This window comes from Heptranchias perlo, chromosome 31, assembly GCF_035084215.1.
Source record: "Heptranchias perlo isolate sHepPer1 chromosome 31, sHepPer1.hap1, whole genome shotgun sequence".
In the NCBI taxonomy this organism is placed as follows: Eukaryota; Metazoa; Chordata; class Chondrichthyes; order Hexanchiformes; family Hexanchidae; genus Heptranchias; species Heptranchias perlo.
The window spans coordinates 1,408,878-1,423,966 of record NC_090355.1 but is presented as its reverse complement, the minus strand read 5'-3'; the positions used below and the strand labels follow the sequence as shown (position 1 = coordinate 1,423,966).

General features: G+C 44.5%; 2 protein-coding genes across 3 annotated transcripts in view; one reads left to right on the top strand and one right to left on the bottom strand.

Moving 5' to 3' along the window:
- Positions 1 to 2,146: 2,146 nt before the first annotated feature.
- ssna1 (Sjogren syndrome nuclear autoantigen 1) lies at positions 2,147 to 6,744 on the top strand (the record flags this gene model as incomplete). The annotated part of the gene is made up of 2 exons (XM_067969408.1): positions 2,147 to 2,365; positions 6,475 to 6,744. Coding segments are annotated over 2 exons (315 nt in total), but the record flags the coding sequence as incomplete, so codon positions are not given.
- Positions 6,745 to 10,913: 4,169 nt separating this feature from the next.
- Positions 10,914 to 15,089, bottom strand: part of tprn (taperin) — a 67,591-nt gene continuing 63,415 nt past the window's right edge. For both annotated transcript variants that reach the window (XM_067969513.1, XM_067969514.1), the window contains exon 4: positions 10,914 to 12,777. In XM_067969513.1, the coding sequence (XP_067825614.1) occupies positions 12,715 to 12,777 (63 nt within the window). In that variant the 3' untranslated portion in view covers positions 10,914 to 12,714. The remainder of the gene's footprint in view (positions 12,778 to 15,089) is intronic.

The following is a 15,089-nucleotide window of genomic DNA, read 5'->3' as shown; positions in this document are numbered from 1 at the left end:
TGGGGGGTTTGCGGTGGGGGTGGCGTGTGGGGGGGGTTTGCGGTGGGGGTGGCGTGTGGGGGGGGGTTTGCGGTGGGGTGGCGTGTGGGGGGGGGTTTGCGGTGGGGGGGGGTTTGCGGTGGGGGGGTGGCGTGTGTGGGGGGGGGTTTGCGGGTGGGGGTGGCGTGGGGGGGGGTTGCGGTGGGGGTGGCGTGTGGGGGGGTTTGCGGTGGGGGTGGCGTGTGGGGGGGGTTTGCGGTGGGGGGTGGCGTGTGGGGGGGGTTTGCGGTGGGGGGGGGTTTGCGGTGGGGGGTGGCGTGTGTGGGGGGGGGGTTTGCGGTGGGGGTGGCGTGTGTGGGGGGGGTTTGCGGTGGGGGTGGCGTGTGGGGGGGGTTTGCGGTGGGGTGGCGTGTGGGGGGGTTTGCGGTGGGGGTGGCGTGTGGGGGGGGGGTTTGCGGTGGGGGTGGCGTGTGGGGGGGATTTGCGGTGGGGGTGGCGTGTGGGGGGGGGTTTGCGGTGGGGGTGGCGTGTGGGGGGGGGTTTGCGGTGGGGGGGGTTTGCGGTGGGGGGGGTTGCGGTGGGGGGGGTTTGCGGTGGGGGGGTTTGCGGTGGGGGTGGCGTGTGCGGTGGGGGGGGTTTGCGGTGGGGGGGGTGTGGGGGGGGTGGGTGTGGGGGGGGGGGGGGCGTGTGGGGGGGGGTTTCGGTGGGGGGGGTGGCGTGTGGGGGGGGTGGCGTGTGGGGGGGGGGTTTGCGGTGGGGGGGGTGGGGGGCGTGTGTGGGGGGGGGTGGCGTGTGGAGGGGGGTTTGCGGTGTGGGTGGCGTGTGGGGGGGGGTGGGTGGGGTGCGGTGGGGGTGGCGTGTGGGGGGGGGTGGCGTGTGGAAACAGTTTCTCTTTATTCACTCTATCAAAACCCTTCATAATTTTGAACACCTATTGGTTTTGTTCTTGGACGTGGTGTATTTTGAAAAGGCGATTTAGGGTATGACTTTCTCATGGTGCCGGCTTGTAGACCTCCCTTTTAGAGATTGAATCATAGAAACTGATATTTTATGATCTAAATTCTATTGAAATTATTAATTTATATAATGCATTTAGTGTTGTAAAATGCCCAAGGTACTTCACAGAAGCGATTATGAAACAAAATTTGACACCAAGCCACATAAGGAGATATTAGGACAGGTGACGAAAAGCTTGGTCAAAGAGGAAGGTTTTAAGGAGCGTCTTAAAGGAGGAGAGAGAGATGGAGAGGTCTCGGCAGCTGAAGGCACGGCCGCCAATGGTGGACCGATGAAAATCAGGGATGCACAAAAATTGGAGGAGTGCAGAGATCTTGGAGGGATGTTGGGCTGGAGGATGTTACAGAAATAGGGAGGGGCGAGGCCATGGAGGGATTTGAAAACAAGGATGAGAATTTTAAAATAGACGTGTTGCTGCACCAGGAGCCAATGTAGGTCAACGACCACAGCGATGATGGGTGAATGGGACTTGGTGCGAGTTAGGATACGGGCCGCAGAGTTTTGAACGAGCTAAAGTTTACGGAGGGTGCAAGATGGGTGGCCGTCCAGGAGAGCATTGGAATCGTCGAGTTTAAAGATAACAAAGGCATGGATGAGGGTTTCAGCAGCAGATGAGCTGAAGCAGGGGCCAATAGGGGAAAAGAATACTCTTGAAAATTTCTCTCCAATCCCCACCGCCCTCCTCAGGTGATGGAAACCAGTCTAGGAGATAACATGGACCAAGTGTTATCTATAAAGACATTTACCTTCTATGTGAAGTGATCTCTGCCACATTCTGGAACCGGCCCAACACCCTCTTGACGTCCAACCTGTGTGATGGCAGACAAGGCTCCATTCACAATCATCTGGTTCAACCTTGCCCATTGCTTGTCCCTCCATTCAGTATTACCTGCCCATATTTGTTTCGCTCTGACTGATAGTTACACTACATCTTCAATTTGTTCTGGGTTTTGCACCAGCAGAATGTTCAACTGTAGAACTATAACTAACTTGGAGAATGGGTGCAACTTGTTTTCAGGAGTAGGCCATTCAGCCCCTCCAGCCTGTTCTACCATTCAATTAGATTATGGGTGATCTGTACCTCAACTCCGTTCCATATCCCTTGATACCCTTACCCAAGTAGAGCTGCATGTTTTATCTCCTGCCCTAACTGCAGATTGTTACACCAGGTATCGAGGATCTGTGTACAAAAAGAGAAGAGTTGAACCAACAAATCTTACAGGAAGAGGAGGAGAAAAACAAGCTGCAGAATGATATCCGTATTTTAACAGAGAAACTGGCCAAGGTCAATGAGAGCCTGGCACGCAAAATGGCAACCCGAAATGAATTTGATAGAACTATCGCAGAGACTGAAGCTGCTTATATGAAGGTGAGTCCATTAGATAGTGCGTTTCCCCCAGGATTCATACAAAAAGTATGAAATACATTTATTTTTGGTAAAATTGTGTACAGGAAAATCATCAAGAATGCACAAGAAAAAATTGCAAAACATACAGAAAAGCAAGCTCTGTGTTAACTTTTCTTTTTAAATGCATGATTGTTTCAAATTCAGGTCTGCCATAGATTCCTTCTCGATTCAGTCACTCCCGTAAGCACTCTGAACATCTTACTTTTATGGGAGTTGACTCATACTGCCCTGTATCCACTTCTTACATCTGGACAGGATGTTTTTTTTGTCTGCCACGTGTGCTCCAATCTCTCTGACGGGGGACCAAGCAAACACTTGGTGAGATGAGGCCTGATACATCGAGTTACATCAAAACTACAGCACAGAAACAGGCCATTCGGTCCAATTGGTCTATGCCGGCATTTTTGCTCCACTTGAACCTCCTCCCTCCCTATCAGTATATCCTTCTATTACTTTCTTCCTCGTGTGTTTATCTATCGTCCCCTTAAATGCATCTTTGCTATTCACCTCAACTATTCCTTGTGGTAGCACGTTCCACATTCTTACTTGGAAGGGCTTTAGAAATTAGCAAGAAATTGATAGAGGGAGAAAATTGAATATGAGTAAACTAGCAAGAAATATAAAAACAGATTGTAAGAGCTTCTACAAGTATATAAGAAGAGATTCGCAAAAGTAAACGTGGGTCCCTTACAGGCTGAGACAGGAGAAATTACAATGGGGAATAAGGAAATGGCAGAGACATTAAATAAATATTTTATATCTGTCTTCACAATAGAAGGCACAAAAAAAGTGGGGAACCAAGGGTCTAATGACAGTAAGGAAATTAAGTAATTAGAATTAGTAAAGAAAAAGTACTGGAGACATCAATGGGACTATAAGTTGACAAATCCCCTGGCCTACATTCTAGGGTAATAAAAGAGGTGGCTGCAGAGATGGTGGGTGCATTGGTTTTGATCTTCCAGAATTCCCTAGATAGAATCATAGAATGATACAGCACAGAAGAAGGCCCATCATGCCTGTGTCGGCTCTTGGAAAGAGCTATCCAATTAGTCCCATTCCCCGTAGCCCTCAATTTTCCTTTTCAAGTATTTAGCCGATTCCCTTTTGAAACTTATTATTGAATCTGCTTCCACCACCCTTTCAGGCAGTGCATTCCAGATTGTTACAACTCATAGAAAGATTACAGCATGGAAGGAGGCCATTCGGCCCATCGAGTCCTTGCAAGCTCTATGCAAGAGCAATCCAGCTAGTCCCACTCCCCCACCCTATTCCCGGAGCCCTGCAAATTTTTTTCCTTTCAAGTACTTATCCAGTTCCCTTTGAAAGCCACGATTGAATCTGCCTCCAACAACCCCCGCCCCCAGCAGTATATTCCAGATTCTAATCACTTGCTGTGTAAAAAAAAAGTTTTTCCTCAACTCGCTGCATAAAAAAAATTCTCTTCCTTCCACCTGTGGTTCTTTTGCCAATCACCTTAAATCTGTGCCCTCTGACCCACCCACCAGTGCAAACAGGTTCTCTTTATCTATCTGATTTTGAACACCACAATCAAATCGCCCTTAACCTTCTCTGCTCTAAGGAGAACAACCCCAGTTTCTCTAGTCTCTCCACGTAACTGAAATCTTTCATCCTTGGTACCATTCTAGTAAATCTCTTCTGCTCCCTCTCTAAGGCCTTGACACTCGATTAGATTCTAGAACGGTCCCGGTGGATTGGAAGGTAGCAAATGTAACCCCGCTCTTCAAGAAAGGAAGGAGAGAGTAAACCGGAAACTACAGACCAGTTAGCCTGATGTCAGTCGTCAGGAAAATGCTAGAATTTATTATTAAGGATGTAGTAACAGGGCACTTAGAAGATCATAGGATGATTAGGCAGAGTCAACATGGTTTTATGAAAGGGAAATTTGTTTGACAAATCAATTAGAGTTTTTTGAGGGTGTAACTAGCAGGCTAGATAAAGGGGAACCAGTGGATGTAGCATATTAGGATTTTCAAAAGGCATTAGATCAGGTGCCACACAAGAGGTTGTTGCACAAGATGGGATTGGGGGTAATATGTTAGCATGGATTGAGGATTGGTTATCAGACAGAAAACAGAGAGTAGGAATAAACGGGTCATTTTTGGGTTGGCGGGTTGTAACTAGTGGGATGCTGCAAGGATCAGTGTTTGGGCCTCAGCTGTTTACAATATATATCAGTGACTTGGATGAGGTGACCGAGTGTAATGTATCCAAGTTTGCTGACGATACAAAGCTAGGTGGGAAAGTAAAGTTGTGAGGATGACACAAATTGGCTGCAAAGGGACATGGACAGGTCAAGTGAGTGGGCGAGAAGATGGCAGATGGAGTATAATGTGGGGAAATGTGAAATTATCCCTTATGGTAGGAAGAATAAAAAAGCAGATTTTTTTTTAAAAAGATGAGACTAGGAAATGTTGGTATTCAGAGGGATTTTGGTGTCCTTGTACACGAATCAGAGTTAACATGCAGGTACAGCAAGCAATTAGGAAGGCAAATGGTATGTTAGCCTTTATTGCAAGGGGATTGGAGTATAAGAGTAATGAGGTCTTGCTGCAATTATATAGGGCTCTGGTGAGACCACACCTGGAGTTCTGTGTACAGTTTTGGTCTCCTTATCTAAGGAAGTGCAACAAAAGTTCACTAGATTGATTCATGGGATGAGGGGGTTGTCCTATGAGGAGAGATTGAGTAGAATGGACCTATATTCTGTGGAGTTTAGAAGAATGAGAGGTGATCTTATTGAAACATATAAAACTCTTAGGCTTGACAGGGTAGAGGCTGTTTCCCCTGCCTGGAGTCTGGAACTAGGGGTTCTCAAGGTAAGGGGTCAGCCATTTAGGACCAAGATGAGGAAAGATGACTTCACTCAGGGTTGTGAAACTTTGGAATTCTCTACCCCAGAGTGCTGTGGATGCTCAGTTGTTGAGTATATTCAAGACTGAGATTAATAGATTTTTGGATACTAAGGGAATCAAGGGATAGGGTGGGAAAGTGGAGTTGAGGAAGATCATCAACCATGATCTTATTGAATGGCAGAGCAAACTCCTGCTCCTATTTCTTATGTTCTTACCACTCTTTGGGTAAGGAAGTTTCTCCTGAATCCCTTATTGGATTTATTAGCGACTTTTATATTTATGACCTCTAGTTTTGAACTCCCCCACAAGTGGAAACGTTTTCTCTACATCTACCCTATCATTATCTTAAAGACCTCTATACGATTCAGTTAGCTGCTTTATTTCACAATAAGGTGAACATACAGAGCAGCAGTTATGACCAGACTCTCTGAATTCACTCAGTACAATTTATCTTTGTGTGACAATACAAAATAAAGAACATGCCACACCTCCCCACATCAGTGGGTCACCTTACTTGAGTTGTCTTCCAAATTCATTCTGTGGGAAAGTACAATCGAAAGAGGACTGACCGTTAGGAAAGTCCTGAGCCCCAGTGCTAATCTTATTTGATTGTAATTGTAATATGTCACTGCCTGCTTTTGCTTTTCCTCAATTAATGAAGACTCGCAGTACCATGGTTGTGGTGACTGTATCCCTGTGCACATCAGAAATTAGCTTTGCATTTTACGAACATTTTGGATCAACCTGGTGCCCCTCCTTGGTAATGCAATTCCTGCTAAACGTGCACCATATGAGTCCTTCCAAACGCAGCAGGCGATAAATGAGGTTGTAGGCACCCTTGGCTGTGATAGTTTATTCAGATCATGGTCGCAGAATTGCACTATATTCCAAATGTGGATTGGTGAGCTGTAGATAAGGTTTGGAATGCAGTACCTACAGCGTGCTTTGGGCACGTGTTTGTGGAGAGGAAGGTCCTTTTGACATTGTCCTATCTGCTGTTGCCTTCATTTCATCTTCACTTGTACGTCAACTGCCCCGACTGAATTAAGTCACTTATTCTGAGATGCGTCATTGTCCCCACTAAGTTCAGAGGAAGGAGGCCTGTTGCCCATTTAACTCTTCCACCAAAACCTACAACGTCTCCTATTACAGCAGTTAAATGCCCTAATGGTGTGCTGTTTCCTTCTGTCTGCACAGATCCTGGAAAGCTCCCAGACACTGCTGACTGTCCTGAAACGGGAAGCAGGAACCCTGAATCAAGTCAACGAGAACAGAGACAACAAGGACTCCTGATTTTCAGCAATCGGCTTCAATCATAACAGTGAGAAACATAGTCACCAAATGCCTAATACTGGATCACTGTTAAACAATTTCAAATAACACCTCCATCAGGGATTGATGACTGCTTTAAAAAAAGACTCTGGAGTTTGTAGTTCTGTTTTATAATAAAATATTTAGATATGGAAAGCTTGGATTGTTTATACATAGTATTACTAGAGGTTGACTGGTAAACCTGCCAGAATTGATCTGAAGTCTGCCTGTCTTGTAGGATAGGAGAAAGGGCAGTGCTCACCTGATCCCTCTGGGAGCAGATGTCCTAATGGCTGTCTCAGTCCAGCTCGACTGAATCAGCTCAGCCCTGAAGGTAGATGCTGTATTTAGAAGCAAGAATGGTGCTGGGGAGGAGGAAGAGCTGATGTCCCAGTGGACCTGGTCTGTTGTTCACAGGTAATTTGTGCTAAGAAAGCCTTAGTGCAGTTGTGACATACCTGAACAGCCAAGCAAAAATTGTGAAATCATTTTTGGTCAGGCAGCACCTGTGGAGAGAACAGATGAGTTCACCTTTAAGGTATGGATCCTTTGTCAAAACTAGAAGATATTGCTGACAGTGTTTAAAAAGGAACAGAACAAAGGGAAGGGAAAACACACACACATCCTGGTAGACGGAAACAAAAGCAGGTTGACAAGGATGCAGTTCTGACATCGCGTCAACTTGCTTTTTTTCTCCTACTTGCTCGACATCTTCAATGCTAATGAAGACCAAGCTGACACTAGAGGTAGCTTCAGACTAGAGCAACATGGGAATGAGATGAGCATGTGGAAATAGGAAAATTCTTTTAGGGGGCGCCTTCAATCAACCAAATAAAAATTGGGAAACCCAAGCAGTTTTGAGTCCGAGTTGGTAACTAACGCACGACTGCTTCATGACTCGATACTTAAAGGAAGCCACAAGAGGCAGTGCTGATCTTGAACTGGTATTTGTAAATGACCCAGACAACATGCAGCAAATGGAAGCTGCAGCTCCCCGGGGATTGCGCCCACAGAATGATCAAGTTTAACGTGGTCTGGGAACCAGAATGTGAGTTCAAGTCCCATCATGGTATTTTGAGAATTTGAATTCAGTTTCTAAAAATCTAGAAATAAAAAGCTGGTTTCAGTGAAAGTGACCATAAAATTGTTGTTTTAAAAACCCAACTGGTTTAATAAAGGAAGGAAACGTGCTGTCCTTACCTGGTCTGGCCTATATGTGACTCCAGTCCCATACCGATGTGATTGCTTCTTAACTGCCCTCTGCAGTGGCCTAGTAAGCCACTCAGTTGTATCAAACTGGTAACTAGGGAGGGGCAATAAATACCAGCCTTGCCAACAGTGCCCACAGCTCAAGAATGAATTTTTCAAAATGCTGAAAGGGTGATCAGAGGAGCAAAGAGCGGCCTAGAAAAAAAAACATAGCTGCAGATGCAAGACATAAAAGTTCTTTCATTTTTACAGTAGCAAAAGACAGTCGGAGAACAGAGGTAACCGTGAAAGATGCAAACGGGACTCAAACAGAAGATGAACACGATAACATTGTAAACAAAAAATCTCTCACCAGGGATGAGGTGAGCAATGTGCCCTCTCTATGTATTGATAATTCTACTTAGTTTAATGCCTTTGATATAAATGAGATGGAAGTCCTGGGCAGGCCAAAGGGGCTCAAAACAGGCATATCCCCAGGGATAGATAGTATTTATGCCAAAGTACTGAGATAGATGGGGGGTGAAATTTGTGAGGCATTGATTGTGATTATGATGTACACTGGGGAGGTATGGTAGACTGGAAACCAACTAACTTCATGCTTATTTTCAAAAAAGATAACAAATCAGACACAAGCAACTACAGGCCTAAAACTCTTACTGGATTATCTGTACAATAATCCAGTAACCGACAGTCTGAAAGATTTCACAGACAGTGCAGACCTGATGCAGGTACTATGGCAGTGTCTCAGGGTCTGAAAGAGGTTTCACAGACTGTGGAGACCTGATAACATGTACTATGGCAGTGTCTCAGGGTCCTTATGGAAGGAGGTGATCAGAGCATCCTTCCAGTAATACTTAGAAATAAATTGCATGATTTATTAGATCCCTTTTCACACAACAGAACTTATTGCCAGTGAATCTTTTATTTTTTTTAAATCAACAGTTGATCATGTTTGTGAAAATGTTAAACCATTATGAATTACACAGTCATTACATCTACAACCAAAAATAAGAAATTTCTATCAAAATCAGCATTGGGTATCACTATACAGAAAGAGACTCTCCAGCTAAAGCACTGTGTCTGTAGCTATCTGAGGATTTTTTTTAATATAACAATGTGCATTTCTGGGATTTGCAACGAAGGTGAATGTTACTAAAACAGAGCAATACGTTTGGCCGTGTGACTGGACGCTGGCAAGTTTCAGACTTTTCCTTTCAGTTCAGTCTCTAAGTGCAAAATTCTATAGTGCATATGCAATTTTATTAAATATTTCCCTAGTCTGGAATCCACTCCTCCAGTGATTCACCACCTTGCACTGCCAGGCATTTTCAAAACAAGGCTGGTGGTATCTGCTCACTCGGAACTCATTTCTTTCTCCCCCCCCCCCCCCCCACCTTACTGTTAATGACTGATGTCACGCAGAGTGGTTCATGTCGACAGCCTCGCAAGACTTGATTCACAAGTGTTGCAGCTGTGAATAAAAGGCCTGCAACACAGCCAGCGCTGCAATATTCTCCTCCAAGGACGCTGTCACTCCGTCTCTGAAGGTATTTGGAGTGTAAAGTATGAAATGTTGATTAAGTGCAGTGAATAGTTAATTCTCTTCAGAGATTCTAAAAGGATGTCCAGAGACTGAAGCCCTCTGTGTACAGGGGTGTTTACTCAGAGCAATCCATCAATAACACATTTAGCTCTGTCCAGCGTGAACCCCACTGCATGGCCCTGCAGCATGGGAACAATCACATACCCTGCAGTTGGAGGTAAGTTTGAGGTTCAGGAACAGTGCACCATTAATAAATAGAAAACCGAACATGCTGGAAATACACAACAGTCCTGTCAGCATCTAAAACATACAAAATAAAACCACTAACTTTCACTGGATCAGATTCTGACCAAAGCTCTCTACCCAAAATGTTATCCTGTTTTTCTCTCCCACTGATGATGGACCTGCATGTTTCCAGTTTATTCCTTGTTATCTCTACTGCACCAGCACTAAACCTACTGGTGAACAGTGTTACTCAGAGGGTGGGGGGTGTTGGGCAACAGCAGCCTGCACAACTACATGTCTGGTAGAGATCACCCATGGGCATTAACACAATGACAGGTAGTTAGGCTATACTCCAAACTTGGGACCTTCCTCAGGAAGAAAAGATAATTAACACATATAGACTGCAACCCCAACTTAAACGGATTTTTTGCTTTTAACAAAGTGCAGCCCATATGCGAATCAGTACGGTAAAATAATTTCAAGCACACCTTGCTGGCGTATGTGCAATTATGACTAGCTCAACTGCTTCAGCCCCAACCTTCGAACAGTGCCCCTCCAACTACAGAAACAGGACAATTTCACTGCTCTCACCCTCCACCACCTTTATCACCTCTCAGGAGACTATTCCCTGACTATGGGTAAAATACAAGCACTTTTGTACTGTACAAGAAACTGGGCAGAGACCTCTTGAAAATCATTTCAACTTACAGCCAACAGACAGAGGAATCTTTAATCCCCTCAGGCTGGGCTGGGCTGGATTTAAACCCAGAAGTGAAAGGAGTGAACGCTAACCTGCTGTGTCACGTATGCTGGTTTCCATTCCAACATAAAAAGGATTCAAAGGGAAACATTCCTGAGGTAAGAAACCCTTTAACTTGCAGCCAGCCACAATCAAGGCTGACTGGTTATTACAAATTGTGTTTTTGATTATATTTTACTGGAGTACATAAGGAACTAATTTATTGAGACACAACTTTCTCCCTACGCATTCAATGCTCTATTTCCCTCTCCTGATCTAACAATCTTCTCATTAGAATTCGCTTTATTTTATAGCAGTAAGAATAGCGGTCTCTCAACTATTGCAAAATTCTACTTCCTCTTGGAACAGAAGATGCATTGCCCGAGTCATTTAACTATTCTGCTGCTGCCTCAGTTTCTGTGGATCAGTCAGTCACAGTTCATTATCGGTGTGCAATTCATTCACCACCACAGGCTAAAGAACATTTCCACTGGTGAACAATCTGGAAACTGACACAGCAATCAATGCATCCTTGTAAACCTAATTCCACATCTTTAAACCTACCTCCTCCCTCTCCTCTCTCCATCTCCACCCCCCCCCCCCCCCCCCCCCACCAATTCAGAGCTAATGTAAAATCCAAACACAAAATCTCTTTCTGTACGCAATTCAGCTAACACACGTGGTGCCTTGGGGTGAGATCAGAGTAAATTATTAATTGTTCTTTCTAGTTTCCATCCAGTAAATACAATAGGCACTGCTGGATCAGAGTTAATATTGGCACCAACTGCTTCCCAGCTCTGCCTCACTCAAGTCCAGTCGCAGAAGAGCAGCCTCCAAGGCAATGCTTGGATTGCTATACTTCCCACTGGAGACTAAAGTGACTGCTTGGAAGGGGCATGTTCCGTGCATTGTCCACAGTTACATGGGGTACAGTTCATTGCACCATCTGAGTAGACAAGGGTTACAGCTGAGCTCTCATGTTCAAAGTAAATTACAGCGTCCCAGTCGTTCTGATTAACTGCGAACCTTCCCAGTAGGATCTGGGAATCCAATTCAGTGCTCTATACTAATAACGAGGTCAAGGTACATGATCAGGTAAAAGATCTAGATCCTAATCAGGTGCTGAATGTGTATGGCTGTTAACATCAAACTCCGGTAAAACCCTAGAAATTATTTCTGCTTCAATTCCAACAGTTCCCCATGTCATTAGCATCCATCTCTCTGAGTTTATGTCAATATTCCATCTACAGACATCAGGACAGGCCTGCAGCCCTTTGTGTACAGAGCGTTCAGGCCAAATGGCTACACAAGGACAGAAGGAAGAGCTTTGTGCTCAGACACTGGCAATTTAAAACCAGGTGAAAGTTTAACATCCGACAGTCTCAGCCCGAGGCACCACCAAGCTTTCCACGGCGTGCTGCACATACAAAATCCTAACTCCGCTCACACTCACCCGTCCATATTTAAGAACTCCCTCCCACAATCCTAGCTGCCCAGCGAGTACATGGCACTAAATACATTTCACAAAGAGATTCTGACATACTCCTCTCTTTAAACTCTGGAAGGAGTATTCTCACAGCTCACGCAGACAGCCCTCCACCCAGCTCGGCCTCACCAGGAGGCCATCAGAAGTCAGAGTGCCAGGATATCTAACTACAACATTAAAGAAATAGGAAATCAGCACAGAAGTGGTAATGGTTGCAGTCATGGGTATACCCTGCGACCAGGAACACCACTGGTGAAAACTGTGGCACAGTGGAAATGACACACAATCTATATCATTTAACAGTACTACTGTACTGTTACATACATCCAGGGCCCAATGTACGACATTGTAAATGGGAATGCAACTGGAACAAATTCAATCCTGAAATCACGGCCCTAATACAGGCCCAATACTCTTAAGGACAAAGGTGGCCAAGGCCACAATGCACAGGATAAAAGTCAGCTCTTCAGTGAGGCATTGAATGGTCATTGTCGTCTGTGTATGGGCTTCAATGTCCAAGATCTGGCAGTGTTCAGGAATGATTTAGAAATATAGGTCACAGCCCTTGGAGAGCAAGTGCAAACATAGCAAACTCATTGTGCAGGCAACTTGTCTCTGACCCTCAAAGCTGCCACATACATGCTTGTGTGGGCCTCCTGTAGTCTGGAGACTGGTCCCATCAGAGGCACGGGAGAAATCCAACAGGACATGCAGGAACTAAAGATCGAACTGCCCTCGAAAGGAACCTCGGTCCTGGGATATGGCCTATAAGTATCTGCAGTGAGGAGTATGGACTTTTCGAAGGACATCTGGCCATGTCTCAGGTGGCAAGTAGCCGGCTCTCGCCATTCCTGGATTTCCCAGCAAGCCAGTCTCAAACGGCGGAGTGCTCAGTTACCATTCCCAGATCCCATCTCCTTCAGGTCAGAAATACAGTGCTGGCTCACTGCTGTAATCCGAGTGAGAGCTGCTGTCCGCTGGCGTGAGCTGAGGGCAAAATGGAACAGAAGTCAGTGATGGGCACTATTTCATTAAACACACAATAGAACAGTACAGGATTCAGGGAGGGGCTGGTAAAGGCAACCTTGATGGTTATATCTGGAATCCAGCCTGTCTTTTTGGTCACTTTTTATACCTGCTGACTAACTTCTAGTGATTTGTGTACATCAAAACACAAATCTCTTTCCTCCTCTACAGCTCCCAGTTTCTCACCATTTAAAAAATATTCTGATTTGTTTTTCTTGGGTCCAATGTAGGTGACTTCACACTTCCCCACATTGAACTCCATCTGCCACAGTTTTGCCCACTCATTTAGTCTGTCTATGTCCCTTTGTAACTTCCTGCTCCCATCTGCACTACTCACTGTGCCTCCTAACTTTGTGTCATCTGCAAACTTGGATATATAATTCTATTCCTTCATTCAAGTCATTGATATTTATGGTGAAAAGCTGAGGCCCCAGCATAGATCGCTGGGGAATACCACTTGTCACATCTTGATAATCAGAGAACGTTCCCTTTATCCCCACTTCCTGTCTCCCATCTCCCAACCAATTTCCAATCCACATCACAAGGTTACCATCAATTCCGTGTACTTTCATTTTTGATAATCTCTTGTGTGAAACCTTGTCAAATGTCTTCTGGAAGTCCATATAGACAATATCCACAGACACTCCCTAATCCACCACATTAGTGACTTGCTCAAAAAACTTCAATTAGATTAGTCAGACATGACCTAACTTTCACGAATCCATACAGACTCTCTGATCAGCTCATACTTGTCCAAGTCCTCAGTCATTCTGTCTCTGATGACAGATTCTAGTAAGTTCCCCATAACTGACATTAGACTGACAGGTCTGTAGTTACCTGCTTTCTCTCTCCTTCCTTTAGGAACAGGAGTAGGCCATTTAGCTCCTCGAGCCTGTTCCGCCATTCAATGAGATCATGGCTGATCTGTGACCTAACTCCATATACCCACCTTAGCCCCATATCCCTTAACACCTTTGGTTAACAAAAAATAAAAAAATCGATCACTCTCAGGTATAAAATTAACAATTGAGATAGCATCAACTGCCGTTTGCAGAAGAGAGTTCCAAACTTCTACCACCCTTTGCGTGTAGAAGTGTTTCCTAACTTCACTCCTGAAAGTCCTGGTTCTAACTTTTAGGCTATGTCCCCAATCCTAGACTCACCAACCAGCAGAAATAGTCTCTATCTACCTTATCAGTTCCCTTAATATATTGAAAACTTCAATCAAATCACCCCTTAATCTTCCAAAATCCAGTGAATACAACCCTAGTTTGTGTAATTGCTCCTCATAATTTAACCCTTGGAGTCCTGGTATCATTTTAGTAAATCTATGTTGCATTCCCTCCAAGGCCATTATATCCTTCCTAAGGTGCGGTGCCCAGAACACAAACAGTACTCCAGGTGTGGTCTAACCAGGGCTTTGTATAGCTGCAGCATACCATCTACCCCTTTGTATTCTGGTCCTCTAGATATAAAGGCCAATATTCCATTAGCCTTTTTGATTATTTTCTGTACTTGCCCATGACATTTGAATGATCTATGTACATGGACCCCTAAGTCTCTGGACCTCCACTGTTTCGAGCTTTTCACCATTTAGAAAGTACTCTGATCAGGTCCAAAGTGGATGACCTCACACTTACCTACAATGAAATCCATTTGCCACGGTTTTGCCCATTTAATCTACTAATATCTTTTTCTAATTTTATGCTTCCATCTACACTGCTTACAATCTTTGTGTCATCGGCAAACTTAGATATGTGACTCTCTATCCCGCCGTCTAAGTAGTTAATAAATACAGTATACCTTATGGCGATTGGAAAATCACGAGGTGACATTTGTAATTTTCCAAACAGCACAATTCCCAAATTAAGAGTGTTTTAGAAAACAGAACTTGCGCATCTGCAATTTCCTCACCTACTTCTGTTAATACCCTGGGGTGGAAATCATCAGGTCCTGGAGATTTGGGTGTCTTAAATTCCATTATTTTCTCCATTACCTTTTTTTAAAAAAATATTAAATCCAATGAGTTCCTCCCCATGATTTATTTTTAGTTTCCATTGTACCACTGGTATTTTATCCTCTTTACTATGAAAACGGATACAAAGAACTCATTTAACAAGTCTGCCATTTCTTTATTGTCCATTATAGTCTCGCCTGCATCTGCCTTTAATGGGTCCAAATTCCCCTTTACCACTTTCTGAATATATTTATAGAAACTTTTACTGTTAGCTTTGATATCCCCTGCAAGTTTATTTTCATCCTCCCTTTTTGCA